Raw genomic sequence first — 16,389 nt, 5'->3', positions numbered from 1 at the left:
AGAGTTCAATCCTCCACACCACATAAACAGACCTCCAAAGAGAGGAAGGTCCTTCAACATCAACTCCTCTAGAACATATGAGAACCTCCTCATATCTACCTTGAATATAGATTCATTCTTTCTTTCCCCTAGAAACCTAATAGAATTGAAATCCCCTCCTAGGCACCACGGATCATCCCACAAACCTCTAATAGCTCCCGATTCACCTTAGAAATCCTCTTTCTCCCTCTTTAAAACTAGCCCATACACTCCATTGAACACCAAGACTAAACCATCTTCACAATTTCTAAAGCAATTGAAAATGGAGAACCCTCCACACTCCCAACTCCAACAAGTCCAAAACTCTATTGTCCCAAAAAATCAAAATTCCTATTGACGCTCCTCTAGCAGCAACTACACCCCGATTCAAAAATCCTCCAACACCCAAGCTTCTTACCACTTATATCAACATCTCTTGCATCTTAGTCTGAAGAAAGCAAAGCAAATTTGCCTTCTGAGTCCTAACCACTAACTTAATCAACTTCTTTTTCTCACCATCATTGAGCCGTCTCACATTCGAGGAAAGGATTTTAATTTTCATCAATCAACTGGAACCAGCTCCCAATTGTTCTTGCTGCTCCTTCTGGACAAAAGAGTAGAACCTCCATAATTGAACGAACAATCCAACCTCCTTAATTCCCTTTTAAAACAAGAAGAGGACAAAGGTCACTTTGCTTAGGGTCCCATGTCCAAATTTTATCCTTAATTTCCTCAACAAAATCCAGATTTCCTCTTCAAACCCCTTGACTAGCAATCCTAAAAATTTACTAAAATCTACTAGCTTGGAAAAATCCCAATCTAATAGCGGATCCTCGCTATCTAGACAGCCAAAGGCACCCACCTGATCCAAGACTGAAGCACCATTACAACAGAACCCCGCGCTCCTAGATGGGAAATAAATTCTCCAGGAAGACCACTGTTGATCCATCGTGAAGAACCATTGACAAAGGCCTCTTCACAATGTCAAGCACACTTTCCAATACTCCCCTATCCAAGCTCAAAAAATCCTTCCCCTCCCTGCCCATTACCCAAGGTTCCTTTATTGTCTATTCCCTGATCGGAGTTTTCCATCACCCAAAAAGGAGTAGAACAAAAAGAAACCACCCCATCCCCCCCCCCCCCAAAACGAAAACAAAGTCCAAGAAATAGCTTCGGGTCGGCTACAAGCATCATCATCGCCTCCAAATAAGACCACTTTGACACACAAGGATTTGAAGCTCCTATGCTCTCCTACACGACCAACAATCTGCTAGGGCTCCAACGACTTCTTTCTTTTTTAGAACAATCTGAAGGAATGGGCCCAAAGGCGGTTGCCTCAAAACTCTTCTCCACTCCCCTCTTGAAGTGCACCCAGCCCACCTCCAAAGAACCTTGGGCTTTATCCAAAATGGGCCTTCTATTCCTCCAATCCTCCACAAATCGCAACTTGGCCCAAGGCCCATTCAATAGGCCCAAAACCTCATCATTCTTCCCACAAGGCTCACACGTAACAACAAAGGGGGAGGGGGGGGGGGGGGGGATAGGATTCTACAAACCCGTCAATCCCCATCTTTTCAAAACAGTACCTCATCTTCCTTTTGAATGCACAGTAAGTCTTCAATCAACACTTGTGCTATCACCTTTTCAGAAAACCCTTCTTCCACTCTCTCTAGCACACGACCTAGCCATACCATCTTCTCCTACCATCCTTTCACTGTAACACAAAGAAGAATGCACCTCACTCCTCCAATGTGGAATCTCCCACCACAACTAGATCGCAAAGCAAGAAGATCCCACCACTACCTGCAAAGAGCTAGGAAACTTCCACTTTCTGATCCGAACAAGAATTCTGGCCCACTGCAGGTTCCAACACTCCGTCATTTCCACGTCGATGGCCACAAACCTCCCATGAGTTTCCCCTAATCTTTTAAACAAACCTTTTCCCCAGAGATGCAAGAAGAGACCCAAAATACTTACCCACACTTCATGAATGCCCCTCTCCTCCTTGAGGCACTCGACAAAGGGATTCCACCACTCCAAATAGAAACTTTTTCCATTGAACCATTTCAACCTCAACTAGAGCACCTTCTCAGCTTCACCTGCATCTTCAAACTCAAAAAGGATAAGGAACCCTCCCAACAAAGCCAAGTGGAGTTTTCCTTTCAACTGCCAATTGAGTTGAGCCCAGTTCCTCAAAGAGACGAAGTCCGGGGGCCGATCAGAAAGTCCCCTTTATCTTCCCACAAGACTCATGTTCAAAGCTTCCTCATTTTTGTTGATCGTCTCCTTTTTTATTTCAATCCACACTACGTTACATGGTTCAAAAGAGCCAAAAGACATCGCCCCTACTACCAAGCCATCTTTTCCCTCACCGTTCCCAATGCAGACCAACACCTTCTTAGAGATAGCTTTGGACTTCTCCACTCTCCTTTGGGCCAGGGAAACACCAAGGCTTCTTAACTTACTAGACAGGATCTTCCACCCCCCCTACCAATCCTCTTCCTTCAAGAAACACCAAGGAGAACCTCTTTTCTTCCACATTCCTAACAGTACAAAGCAGAACCCGTCCTGCTATGTTACTGTGCAATTCCAGCAAGTATTGTCTACCCCCCTCCACCTAAGCCTTTCTAAAAGGTTCCCCATCGTTGAGAACATCACAGGTCTCCCATCGTTGAGAACATCACAGGTCTCAACCCCTTCCAACAGCAAAGCCAAGCCCTTTCCCACCAAATCTAATCCACAACAAGAAGTTTGGACCCCTTTCGCAAATCTTCCCAATCACCCTTTGGTCTCCTCAATCAAAACCTCAAAGGTTTTTTATTCAACACTGAACCAGCACTTACCTCCAAGAGAAACCACTAGCATGTTTTGCCCTTTAACCTATCAGCTTTGTTTTTCTCTTGAACAAATATAATTCAGTGGATTCTTGGTTGTAAAACTCAAATTAAAAAACATGAACCTCAACATGATTACACCCTTAAAGCTTGACTATTGTGACAAATCATAGTTTTAAGTTTTAAAAACTCCTAATAGGGTTTTAAATGTCAAATTCCAAGTGTAATTTCAAGTACATTACTATGTAACATCAGGTTCTAAAAGTGTTTGTAACATCAGGGCCTTCATTTAGATGCATTTTTCTGGCATGATCATAGTATACCAATTTATATATTATGTAGACAAAGTTCCTTGAACAAACAAATAACATAGCTTAAGGTCAAAAGAAGACTGTCGTAAATACCTGTGCTATAGATGTAAAGCACTCCAGCAGTGGGAAAATGTCTTTATCTGAATTAGAAAGTTGCTGCCACTTTGCGATCAATGGCGGCATTAGAATATCAAGATAGGTGGGCTACAAAAAAACAAGATACTGAATTAGCAGAGCATTGTATTTAACATAATCACAGCATGAATTAAAGTACCTGATTTAGTTTCTCTCCTACAGCATCTGCTAAAGTTGCAATAGCATCATATACGATTCTGAGATTTCGTCTCTGGATATAGTCAAATCATGGAATAAATTTATGGACCAGTGGAATAATAAGAATAAAATGTAATTGTAATGATACAAACATTATGTTAGCTTCAACATGTAATCAACCACTATCATGTCTCATCATGATCATATTAAGAAGAGCTAGCACATGAAAGGGCCAGAAAACAACCTGGTACTTCCCAAAAGCACACATTAGGTGTTGTAGAATAATTTCCAAGTGTGGTGCTAACTTTTCTGCAGCCTCCTGATGGTAAATCAAACAATCATTGGGATCTAGAGATATATCTAAAGACAGAAATGTAATAATTACACTGCATAATAACAGAAACCTCTTCGAGTGTGGCAAAAGCTGAACAAGCAGCCTCTTGCACCCGCTTGTTGGTATCCAATATCCTTCGTAGAAGACCCCTAAGAACTTTGTCAAACTGTTCAGAGCCTTTCTGATGACCAATACCCTGAAATAGACAAAAAAAATAATTTCCATTCAGAATTTTGTTACAGCAGTTTAAAAGTGAAAAGAAAAAAGTTCTGAAAGGTGAGAACTCTAAGAAGAAGTAAGAAGGCAAATTTTGGTAAAGAAAACAAATGATCAAACTCAATAATATTTAAAAGCAACAAAATTTAAGAAAAATTCATTACCTTTTTTTTATAGGTAAGCAAAGATATATTCAAGCGCTTGCAAAAAGGCGCAAAAAAGCACACATGGAGTATACAAATTAAAGGAGAAATACCCACCACCCTCACAACAAGCTGCCCTAACTAAATAGAACAAACAGAAAAACGGAACCAACGAGAGAACCCTACAACCGGAAGCACCCTCTTCCCTCAAACCCCAGCCCCGCTCCCCTTTCCCCTAGCAGTGAACGGAGAGCTATTATAATTAACTGAGCACTCTAACTTTTGGATTTCCCTCTCAAAACAGGAAGAACACCTTTTCTTACCTCCTGACATCCTTATCCCCAGCCCTTTTCTTGACTCCATATTTCTGATTAGACCACAAATTTCCTTCTCAAAGCTCGCTTATTTGCATCCCTAAACAACTATTGAACTCAACAAAACCACTAGGAAGACTGTTAATATTCTCCCCCTCCAAGATCCCGATTTCCACATCCCTTGGAAGTTCATCTCCTCGGCCCTGGCAACTAACTCCATACCAAAGGGTTCCTTCACAGCCTTCCTCAAGAGATCCAGCACACTGCCATCTTGCAGAACCATCTTTAGCGGCTAACAACCAGGGCTTTGAAGACCCAAGGAGAGGGGAGAAGACCCCGTAAGCCTATTTGCCTCCACCACGAGTGCCTCATTAGTAATCACAACTCGAGAAGATAACGAATCCATAGGAAAATGCTCACTGCCCCAATCACACAGGAAAAGGACATCAGGACCATGGGACAGGTCAACTCTGGGCTCCTCATCCAAAGACATACCCTGCCCTCTTCTCCCAACTGAACCACCAAAATTGTCCCCTCCTCTGCTCTCTCACAGAAAAAGAACACGCCCCTCCCACACCTTCTCTGTAGAAGAAAAGAGCCCTAGCAAGCTCACTCTGCCTTTTAAAGCTCCACTTAAAGGCCCATCCTTCGCAGAGGCCTTTCCCACCTTAGCTTCAATACAAGCTTGGCCAGGCCCAAAAACGGTGGACCCACCCCTCTTGAATCCAAAGACGAAGAGGCATCCCCAAATACACCACCAGGGCCTCTTACAGCCCCCATCTACCCAAACAAGGATGCCCAAGAACCTCCCCACCATCCTTCACAAAGGCAACAGGCCCAACTGCCCCACTTTCTCCCATTACAGTTGTAGCCCTCTTGTCACATCCTAGGAAATCCTCCCCTCAGCAAAAATTGCTGCAGAGTCCACTGTAGCCTCCCCTACCAACCTCAGCCTGCAACAAGTCAAACCTACGGCAACAGCTTTTGCATCAAGGCCTGCAGCACCCTCTTCCACTGCTTTAAGCCTGCAGCAAAGCAACTTGACAGCTGCTACAGTACTCAAAGGATGCATCCCCATCCCACTCACTTCATCAGCACAAGGAGACCTCCACTCCTCCCCCAACCTCTTGCTCACTGGGCACACAATTTCTTCTTCTCAGCTCCACACAAGAAAAACCCGACAGAGCTTCCCGCCACAGTTGTAAAGAGAAGCTGGAATTGCCTACTACCACTTGAAACTAACTAGGTAAAGAACTCCCAACAGGATGCACCAAAATCCTGGCCCAAAGCAGATTAGTCATCAAAGTTGTGTCTTTATCCACACCGACAAACCCTCCACATTCATCCCCAATTTTCTTAAACACCACCCGACTCCGAAGATGTAACGGGAGACCCAACACCATCACCCACATCTCCTTGGCACAACCCCCCTTGCCCAGACAACCAGCCTCCGGAGTCCACCTCACCAAGTGTAGCACTCTCTCCTTAACCCTTCGAGAACCTCTGGCAAGCACCCTTTCTACCTTAGCAAGAATCCCAAAATCAAACAAGAGCAAGGTACCTCCAAAACCAGAAATCTCCTCCCCCCCTCCCCCTCTGTTCTTTAGAGACCAAAGAGCAGTCACAAAAGATTTCAACAAGGATAAGTCAGACAGCTGCTCTGACCTCTCATCAAACCAACCGACCAAACAACTGCACAGAGACTCTTCCCTACGTCACACCTCACTTTCTCCAATCTGAACCTAGACCGCTTCCCCTGCCACTCCATGAGGCTTCCTTATAGCATCAGCAAAAGACCCACGGGTTGTTGCCTCCCTACAGGCGCTCCTTGCCTTAGAAGGGAGCCACTCACTCTCCTAGCCTCAGCTGAGGAGGCTACACCTAAATAACGCAGCCTCTCTGCTAGAATCGACCATCCCCCATGAAAGCCCCTCCCTTCAGGGAAAACCAACGAGAACCTGTTCTCCTCTTCAGCCAGAACAAAGCAAAGTAAAAACCTACATACCTCGTTCAAGCGTCGTTCCAACTTGAACATCTTGCCCCCCTCCACCCAACCTTTGCTCCATCTTTCCAAACCCTCATCCCTGCAACAATCTTCTACCCCTTCCAACAAGAGTCGCAAACTCAAATCCTCAAACCTAATCCAGTCAGAAAAACCTCTGCCCTTTTCCACAATAACCCCTCTCAGTTTTCCCCCAACCTCCTCTATAGAAAGGTCAAAAGTTTTTTACTCAAGAAAAATCCATTATTCAGGTTCTGAACTAACAGATATTTTTATACAAGTTTGATATCAATCAAACTAGATGCCTGGAAATTTAAATAGCATGTGCAATTTTCGATGGTCGGCATCACTAAATTAACAACATATCATTGTTCCCACTCAATAGCTTCATTAAAATTTAATACCTTAAAATAAATAACAGCACAATTTAATTCAGAAAAAGAACTCTTCCAAAAAAAAATTTGAAGGATTAAAAAAACAAAAACCAAAAAAGGAAAACCATATGGTAAGAGTGGAAACTAAGTACCCCAAAATATATGAGTGGTATGCCATGTAAAACATCTGTCTCTTTTTGGCACAAAAACAGATTTTTTCTTCAATTTTTTTTTTCCAACCACAGATTCATGCCATAGAACTCAAGGACATAGAGGCTGAGCCAATATGAGGTCATACTCTTGATTCATCCCATATTTTTTGCTCAATCACTCCCTCCAAAAGTTTCACAGCATGAACATCTCAACAACACGATTAAGATAAATCTGAATTTATCATAATAATTTTTCTCCATACAAAGTGAAAGTGCATTAAGATGTAGGCAAAAACACTTGCTGTGGCAAAGCAACTAGTAGAAGGAATTTCTCTCATACCTGAACAACAAATCTGCTGAAACGTGAAAGTGTCCAACAGGAAATACTTCGTATGAGAGGAAACTTATCATCCAAGAGGGGAATAATAAATGTCACAATCTGTCATAAAAGCAATTCAACAATTCAACAATCTGAATCAGCAAGGCATCAGATAGGAAACAAAGATTTATATGACTCTAAGACAGAAAATTCAAGTAATGAAAGGGCAAGGACCATCAATCAGGCATTGCACAGTTTCCCTAACATAGAAACCCAGCAAACAAGAATTCTAAATGTCGCATACCAAATATACCTTACCAGTGTAGATGAATAAGGAAATGCCCAACTAAGTAATACACACCAGTACAGACATTAGAAGAATAGCCATATAAGAAAGGATTCCAATATTATAAGTCCACAAACCACTGGGGGGAAAGTAGAGGAAAAGCATGTATAAATTATAACTCCTAACAAGTAATGTCAAAGACATGAATATACCAAACTGGTAAAACTATAACTGCAACTTCGTCTCAGAGCACAAACATCATACTTGCAACGATTATTATAAATCAAAATGCAACCAATTCAGAACTTAGCTACTCAGTTTCTGAGTCAACAAAAGTTTACCTCTGATAAATGAGGATAAAGACCAGTAATGCAACCCTCAGCTACAGCACCAAGAGCTAAAACGGCAGCTTCCCTTTCTTTCCAGGTCTCATCATCAGTAGTTGATAACTTAGCCTGCAGAAATTTTTAAGGAAATCATATTTTAAACACAAGTAAATGGTTGCAAAGAAGTGAAACTAATGGTTGAGACACATATAACTTTTAACTTCTATTTCCTATGATGCTTTAAGGCACAACATAAGTTCCAATCTAATTCCCATCCAAAACATGGAGATCACAAGACTTCTATCAGACTCAAATGATATTAATATGTTGAACTACAAATTTTCCTAAAAGCTTAAGCATGTAGGATTTGGGCCGATAATGTATATCATGCACTCTAACACGCTCCCTCATGTGTAGGCCCATACCACACATGCTTGTAGGTAAACAACCACAATCAGCCTCTTTAGGGCTTACTCAACACCTCTTTTGGAACCCCTGTGCTTAAGTGCACAGGTAAGGAGGCAGAGGAACCCCTGTGCTTCTTCTTTGGAGCTATTCAATGATCCTCTCCTAAAGACGGAGGTTCAGGGTTAGGCAAGGTGGATTTCGAGGGTGAATGAAGCGTTTGGATTTCAAGGCAAGTCCTCCCCTATGCTCTCTTCTTCTTCGGCTGGGCCTTCTACTCTAGGTGATGGGAAGGCTGGACTCATAAGGGTGGCATCTCCCTTCTTCGGGATCTTGGCCGCTTCAAATGATGCTCCAAGATGGAAGGTTGTTGGATCTCACGGGAAATGAAGAGAAGGGCCCTTCGGGTGAGGAAGTGGTGGGTAGTGCTAAGGAAATGGACGTCAAAAAGGCTTTAGAGGTAAGCAGTTTGTCAGAGGGGGGGAGTTTTGCTTGCAATTATACCTAGCAAGTTTGCGAGTTCATTAGTTTTTTAGGGCTGCCGATGGTGGGTTTTGAAAAGGAAATCACTGCTCTTTTGAAGAAAATGGAATCAAGAAAAGGACGTGGGGTTAAGGTCTCAAGGGGAAGTAGGAAATCTTCATCTTCTTGTCTGGAGAGGGAAATCCGAAAGCTTGAATGTTCAGTGAATTACAATGACACTCCTCTCGCAGTCAAGGGAAAGGAAGGGAGCAGTGGGGGTTCAGTTTTCTCTCTCTGAGGTTGCGGTCTTGTTTTCGTTGTTGGTATGTGGTTTCAAAAGGGCTTTCGGGCAGCCTATTGTCATGCTTAGGGTTGAGCCAGCTTTCTAGGGGTTTGGGTATGTTTGTTGTTTGGGGGGTTTCTTTGTTGTTTAGGTGGGTTTGTATTATCTTTGCTCCTTCTTTCTCTTGCTAGCCTTTAGGCCTTTTTTGTATAGTACGTGTGTACTTGGCTGCACCTTTTGCTAACACCCATTAATCTATTCTCCTATTTACCTATCAATATATATATACACAGTAGTGAGGTTCGAACACATGACCTCCCACCTAATGAGGCTATGATGCAATGTTGAACTACCATTTTTTAAAAAAGCTTAAACTTGTAGGATTTGGATTCACAATGTATATCATGCACTACACAATATGAGCTATGAACTCAAAAATTGAATTCCATATTTCTCACCAGTAAGCAGAGTACAATAGGACAACTAAAAATAAATCAATACTCATTCACCAATACCATAAGGCCATTCCTATATAAATTATATCCAGGCCGGACTGGCATTACTAGCTCTTATTAATAGTTGAGATATACTTCATGAATTGATTATCTATGTTATAGTTGGAGAATTGCAAAATATGTATCTAGTGGTTACTATTTTAGTTGCTTCCGTTCATAGAAATTTATTTTCGTGTTATTTAATGTTTATGAATGAGGTTTCTATGAAACCAAACCCAATATTTGGATCCTTTTTAGCAAATACCCTTTACACTAAAATTTGGGGTTGAATGGAGCAAATACCACCACACAAAACCCAAATCCATAACATAGATTGCTAGGCGCAGTCAAGCTATTAACCCAAGAGGGAAAAAAAAAAAAAGTGATGGCTGAATTTCTTTGCAAAATGGTGATTATGTTCTGTTCTTTCCTTTACTTAACCTCATTATTACTTTGAAAACAAATAAATAAATAAAATATACCAGGTATTAGGAAACATATTAAGTCATTCAAACCTTGACCAGGGAAAAGATGGACAATAGGAGGTGAGAGAAGACTCAGGTGAGGAGAAAGAGCCAGGAAGATGATATCTCCACTAATTAAAAAATAAATAAATAAATAAAACCATAAAGAAAGAACAAAAAATTAAAGAATCCATACTTTATAGTCAAAATTTTGCATCCAATGCTAAAAAACTAAATACCTGCACTATTGGCATCATTGTTGGAAGAATCTCATCCCCAAACACATTTGAGAGAACATCTAGCCCAGCTGCACTGCATTTCCGTAAATTCCAAATGTTGACTATGTCATCATCCTGATACCATAATACCTCAAAATGGTTACTCAAAAGGAGATTTCATTAAAAATAACCTTAACTCTATAACACTAACTGAAGCACTACATATCCAAGTTGTTCACATTTTGTGAGATTGACGGACTAAACAATTTACATAAGCAACCAGAGAAAAGAAAATCAGTATCATACATCATCTTCTGCATTATCTGATCCGTGAAACCGAGAAGAATGAAAGCGAGGTTTCAAATCCTGTAGTGCAAGGGTTTAGCCAAAGAAAAATATTTCCACACTTAGTACATTGTACAGAATATTGTAAGTGAAGAAATAATAAACTTGAAAAGATCCAGGAATTAAATAATTAAAACCAAACCTGATCGCGGTCCGGAAGAGACTCATCCTCCTGCAATTATATAAAATGCAAGGTCAATAGGAATTACAGTAACTCCCCAATCAGAATGGTTCAAAATGGTAAAATGACTGAGAAAAGTTAACCTCAGCTTCAGCAAGTGATTCATCATCTTCAGCATAAGCCATATTTGATAATAAAACCTAAAGAATGTGGTAAATGCATGAGAATCATTTCAAACAGCTCTGGAGGGAAAGAAAATAGGATTAGCAAAAAAGAAAAAGGAAATCATCACAGAGTTTGCTGTACTGGAATTAGACGTGGCAAGAATTCTCTCAAGTTCTCAAGTGGTAACTGTGCATCACAATATGCAGACCTGCCCATCATAAGTATGATTAGAAATAAAATACCAAAAAGAATCACTCAAAAAGCAAAAAGTTATAGAGTTGCTAGCATCACAACTCAAGAAGAAACTTTGCACTGGCCTCTTATGTACTTCATAACATTGATAATCCTTCTCTAATCACTTGGAAGAAAGGAAACAAATAAACAAGCTAAGCAAGCTCTTGATAGATGGTGACAAAACATTACAAAATAACAGTCATGATAGGGTGTTGTTCCATGATGCTGTATCTAGAAAGGAACAACAAATCTTAAGGTATCAATATCGTATCATATGAGACACACCGCTCCCAAAACAGACAACTTCTTACTTGAAAAAAATGAATAGCTATTACCTTCATTTCCTACACATGAATCTGAAAATGAAATGATCATATGATCCTGAACAGACATTCATATCAACCTCAACATACACACACACACACACACACACACACACACACATAGAGAGAGAGAGAGAGAGGGCAGTACACAAAGAAACTATTAGAATTCAGCATCATCATTTTTATTTTTATTTTTTGATAGATAATTCAGCATCATCATTTTTTGAACCATACTTGAAATAATTCTTAAATCTTGTGCCACAAAAAGAATGTAAAAACATGTAATCTAACAAAAGTGTTGGAGGTGACCACCAACTAATTCCAATTTGGATTACGAATAATAACTCCAAATCTAATTTATAATTCTTCTAAGCAAGCATTTCAAATTCTCAAAAAATTTTAGGCTTCATTGTTAACCTAGAGAGGGATGCCAAGACAAACTGGAGCTAGTCACACAAACACTCTAATTACCTAAATGATACTTCTAAAAAACCAAATAGAACAAAATCTTACAATAGGCTATAGTGTATCAGGAACCGCTCCTACTAAAGACCTGAAAACTACATAATGACTAAGTTGCCTGTCTCTGATCAAACAAATTAAGCTTGCTTGTCAAAATATTCAAACAAAGTTCACAAAGTGGAGGGTTACCAAAATTCACAAGCTTCAAGAGCCACTTCATCATCACTATCCTTATTGACTTGTAGCATGTACTCGATTACATTCCTCAAATGCGGCTGCAATAAATTGTAAAAATAAAAAACAAAAAGAAGAGTTTGAGGGCGTGATCATTTGAACCACAAGAGAAAGATAGTATCATATAAAAATTAAGATGCAGAGTAGGATTAGAGAATAAAAAATCACTTTAATTCTTCACTTAGCTACCCAGACATGAAAAAAAACTAAAAATAAAATAAAATAATAAAAAAATAAAAACTGGTATCTAAACACCCATTGATGTATCAAGGAGGATGAAGTATAAGAATAATATGTGCAATATGGAAACATAACAAAACAAGACACCCACCTCCAAGAAAGATGGATTAACTTCAATTAGCTGCACGAATGCTGCACAAACCTGTTTAACAAGAGAAAGACAATGAGTGGATGAGGCAAAACCAGGCTCTCTATATATGAAAAGAAATTCTATAGCTCATAGAAATTTGAAAACCACAATATTGAAATTCAAAGAAAAATCATGAGCATAAAATTGATATCAGAGTAGACAATACGATTTTCCAAAAATCCTAGACTTCCTAGTGCTCATCTATAAAAGAGATTAATACTCATTATTTACAAATAACTGCCACCAGCAAAAGAAAATCTATGAAGAATTTAATAAAGATTTACAAACTCCTTATTGACTAAACATATGCCAAAACTGATTTCTTCATACCAATACTTACAATAGTTTATTCAATTGAAAGAAATAGAATCCCACAGAGCATGTTAACCCAGATACAATGAAGCAACAAAATACTACTCACCAATTTCCGAACCTCTGCAGCAGAGTCATGAGCGAGAACAAACAAACCTTGAAGATATTGATCCATGGAAGCAAATAATGCCTGCAACCAAATCACCCTCCAGCAACATCAGAATTAAGTCACTAAGTATTGAAGAGCAAAAATTTTAGGCATACTTACAGCGGGCATCAACATAATGTACTGGTTTACGGAACCCAATGAAAGCTTTCTTAGTGAGGCATGTGGTGATTGAAAAAACTGTTGGAACAAAACCAGGTTATTAGTTGAGAAATACATAAATCTACACACACATACAGAGAAAGAAAAAACAAAAAGCAGAAGCAAAAGTTAAAAAAAGGGTTCTAGTATAAACTTAAGTACAGGACAGCAAACTGAAGAGAACTTACAATTACAACTTAGGAGCATAATGTGCTTGTCTATAGAATCGTATTATTTGCTTGCTTATCAAAAAACTTAGGAGCATAAAATTAATGAAACAAGTTCTTACTTTACCTGGAATAATTTCGGAAGAAATAAGTTGATGGGGTGTTCAACTAACCCAGGCACATCTGAATCAAGCACTTGAGGAACATCCTCACAGATCTGTGCACACCATATCATGAACGAATTTTAAGTATTATATTTGTAAAAGAATGTAGATTTCATGCTTTGCTATACATATTACCAAAAAAAATAAAAAAATTGCTGCCAAAGGGACACAACAAATTCTATGAACACTATCTAGAAATATTTTTAGATCAGAAACACTATCTAGAAATATCGTCAAAATGAAACAATCACATGTGCATAATTTTTCAAATCCAAAGGCAATCATCAAAGTTATTGACTTAATCCAAAAACTAACATGAAGGCATTAATATTTGCATGCTAACTTTCCCTTTAAAAAGTTGAAAAAGTAAAAGTCACAAACATTTCCATATTTTGGTCAGACTTTTAATGATCAGACTTAACATTTGATCTAACAGAAAAGTGGAGAGTTCTAAAGAGCCCACCGAAGCCAAAAAGAGGAAGATGGAATCAGTGGGAAAAGTTTTAATGGCTGATCAATGAGGTTTTGCACAGCTTGAGGATGATGGGGATTAGTACTTTTGGATCAAATGAATATGGGTGAGTGATTACTTATGCCAACCAAAAGGAGAGTCAACAAATCTTAAATTCATCCTTTCCGGCTGTGTTCATAAGATCTCAGTTCAAGCTTTTCTCTCTTTGCTCATAAATGGTGGGAGATCCAAACATAATGGGTCAGTGTCCTCCTGGACTCCTGGTCCAACTGCATTAGTTGTTTGGAGGAGAGGGCATTGACTTTTTTCAAAGGTAAAAGCAACCCAATCCAGGTAGCACAAACAAAAATAAAAAGCTTTTGTTTTTGTTTTCCTTTGCCATGCAATCCAGAAAGCTCTGGTCTCACATACATGTGTTTAAAAAATGCTATGATGTAACAGCTGATAATAGTTTTAATGTTTTAGCTTTTAGATTTTATGTTTTGGCAAGTTGACACAGAAATTCAGTTCCACAAATTTAGCAGTAATGCATTTTTAAGAGTTCCTATTAAATACATCTGCATATCTAAAGACTAAAAATCCTGACCAAGCATGCATTAAAGGGCTATATCAAGGTAGAGCAAAAGAAAAATGTTAACTTAAATAACTCACAAAGAAACTTTCAGACACCACCACTATGCATTCAGTTCATCACAATCACTAAATGCATTCTTTAGATCAGAAACGAAGAATAGAACAAACCATCAATGTAAAAGTGGGACCTACCTTAGACAAAGCATCCATAGCACCTTCCATATGATTTAAGTCATTACTTTCCAAGCAATTAGCAAGAGTTTGCAAGAGCTCAGGCCATCCAGAAACTCCCCCCAGCTGAACAAGTACAGTTATAATGGTTCCAGCTGTAGACCTAATGTGCCTATCTGCCGCCCCTAAACAGGGCAACAGCTCTGATTTTATATAGAGCTGGTATGCAGGAGTCATGGAATTGAATGCGGTTCTAAGGTTATTTTTCAGAAGTAAACCAGCAGCCTGTCGAACCTCCACTGATTGACCCTGTTTACGAGTTCCAAAGCAAATAAAGGACAAATGCTCAGTGTCAAAACTAGAAGTCCATAAGCATAGGTGAGTAGTAAATTTCTAGCAAGAAGTATCAAACACTTCAGGAAATGCCAATGCTACATAGAAAAACTGAATTCCAAATCATCATGGGCAAGTCAAGTCTAGCGAATACAGATCATCAAACTTAAATTGCACTAACGGCCACCACTACTGCCATACACAAGAACAGCTTCCAAACCAAAAATACAAGTGAATCATGTAAGAATTAAATAATTTTGAATTGCATTGCACCTAATGCCATTTCTTCTTCACCTACATCATGGGGTGGTTTGAGCTCCTGCTCCATACTAAGGTCAAGAGAAAGACCCCCCACCCTGATACCATCACCCCACTCTGCTACCATTAGACAGATTCATAATCAGTAAAGTTTAGTTTATGCTAATTTTATTGATGTTCAGACCATTCTATAATTAATTTGCAGTGGAAAACCAACATAATCACAGTTCTCTATTTACTAAATGCAACAACCTTAATATTATTGATCGCCGAGGTAAGTGATGCTATTCACAGGTAATATCCCTCAAATGCTCCTCTAAATAGACACGGTAAGTAGGTGGTGCCATTGACTCTGCAAAAATTATGCCGTGCCACCGAGCGACTGGAGAAGCTAACTGGAGAAGTTATTCCAATCCTAACCCATATCATTTTCCATCACCATAACGCATACAGCAGACTAACTCAACCCAAGATGTTTCATCAAAGAGACACATAAACAACTGCCCTGGTTGTGTTAAAAATTAAATCACATGCCAGTAAGTCAGCGTGACCAGCACTGCAGCTTGCATTGCATTCTCTAACATATATTATGGAGGAAATAACCTAGATGAATTTTTCTATAAGAAAGGCCTTCTTATGACTGTGAAAAAGAATAAAACAAAAACCAAGGTAACCCACACAAAAGCCCAAAAAACTGAAAGTACATTCTTAGCATTTAAGACCCAAAAAAAAAGACACTACAACTTTTCATTTCAAAAGCAAGAAAAGTAAAAGCACACCATCGTCTTCCTCACATTCCCCAGACCACGATGATAAACTGCAATTTGACACACTCTCATACTCTGTCCTTTATTCTTACAAACAAAACTTTCAACCTCTTTCCAATAAAGGGTATGATATTGTACTTTCACTCCTCGAATTCATAAATGGAAGACAAATGTTTCTAAAACACAAAAAATAATTATTTCCATTTCTATATCCAAAACACAACTGCACGCTCAACCAAACCACCATTGCATGTTCTTAAAATCTATAAAACTTCTTACAATTCGAACACAATGTTTTTGGACGCGTTATAATTTTCAATTATAAAAAAATACAAAAGCAGAACAGTATTCAAACCGGAACTCAACAATCAATCAAGTGATCA

The 16,389-nt window shown here is 39.2% G+C and overlaps 1 protein-coding gene across 2 annotated transcripts in view; it reads right to left on the bottom strand.

Moving 5' to 3' along the window:
• LOC100250435 (transportin-1) overlaps positions 1-16,389 on the bottom strand; it is a 35,661-nt gene that overhangs the window by 18,760 nt on the left and 512 nt on the right. For both annotated transcript variants that reach the window (XM_010648290.3, XM_019218943.2), the window contains exons 2-18: positions 14,670-14,957; positions 13,396-13,485; positions 13,063-13,140; positions 12,904-12,984; positions 12,444-12,494; positions 12,068-12,153; positions 11,001-11,067; positions 10,838-10,894; positions 10,716-10,745; positions 10,535-10,594; positions 10,250-10,363; positions 7,918-8,031; positions 7,312-7,410; positions 3,841-3,966; positions 3,681-3,755; positions 3,438-3,509; positions 3,257-3,367 (exon numbers count right to left, since the gene is read on the bottom strand). In XM_010648290.3, the coding sequence (XP_010646592.1) occupies positions 3,257-3,367; positions 3,438-3,509; positions 3,681-3,755; positions 3,841-3,966; positions 7,312-7,410; positions 7,918-8,031; positions 10,250-10,363; positions 10,535-10,594; positions 10,716-10,745; positions 10,838-10,894; positions 11,001-11,067; positions 12,068-12,153; positions 12,444-12,494; positions 12,904-12,984; positions 13,063-13,140; positions 13,396-13,485; positions 14,670-14,957 (1,599 nt within the window). The remainder of the gene's footprint in view (positions 1-3,256; positions 3,368-3,437; positions 3,510-3,680; positions 3,756-3,840; positions 3,967-7,311; positions 7,411-7,917; positions 8,032-10,249; positions 10,364-10,534; positions 10,595-10,715; positions 10,746-10,837; positions 10,895-11,000; positions 11,068-12,067; positions 12,154-12,443; positions 12,495-12,903; positions 12,985-13,062; positions 13,141-13,395; positions 13,486-14,669; positions 14,958-16,389) is intronic.

Source organism: Vitis vinifera, chromosome 3, assembly GCF_030704535.1.
Source record: "Vitis vinifera cultivar Pinot Noir 40024 chromosome 3, ASM3070453v1".
Classification (NCBI taxonomy): Eukaryota; Viridiplantae; Streptophyta; class Magnoliopsida; order Vitales; family Vitaceae; genus Vitis; species Vitis vinifera.
This window is presented reverse-complemented; position numbering and strand designations above follow the sequence as displayed.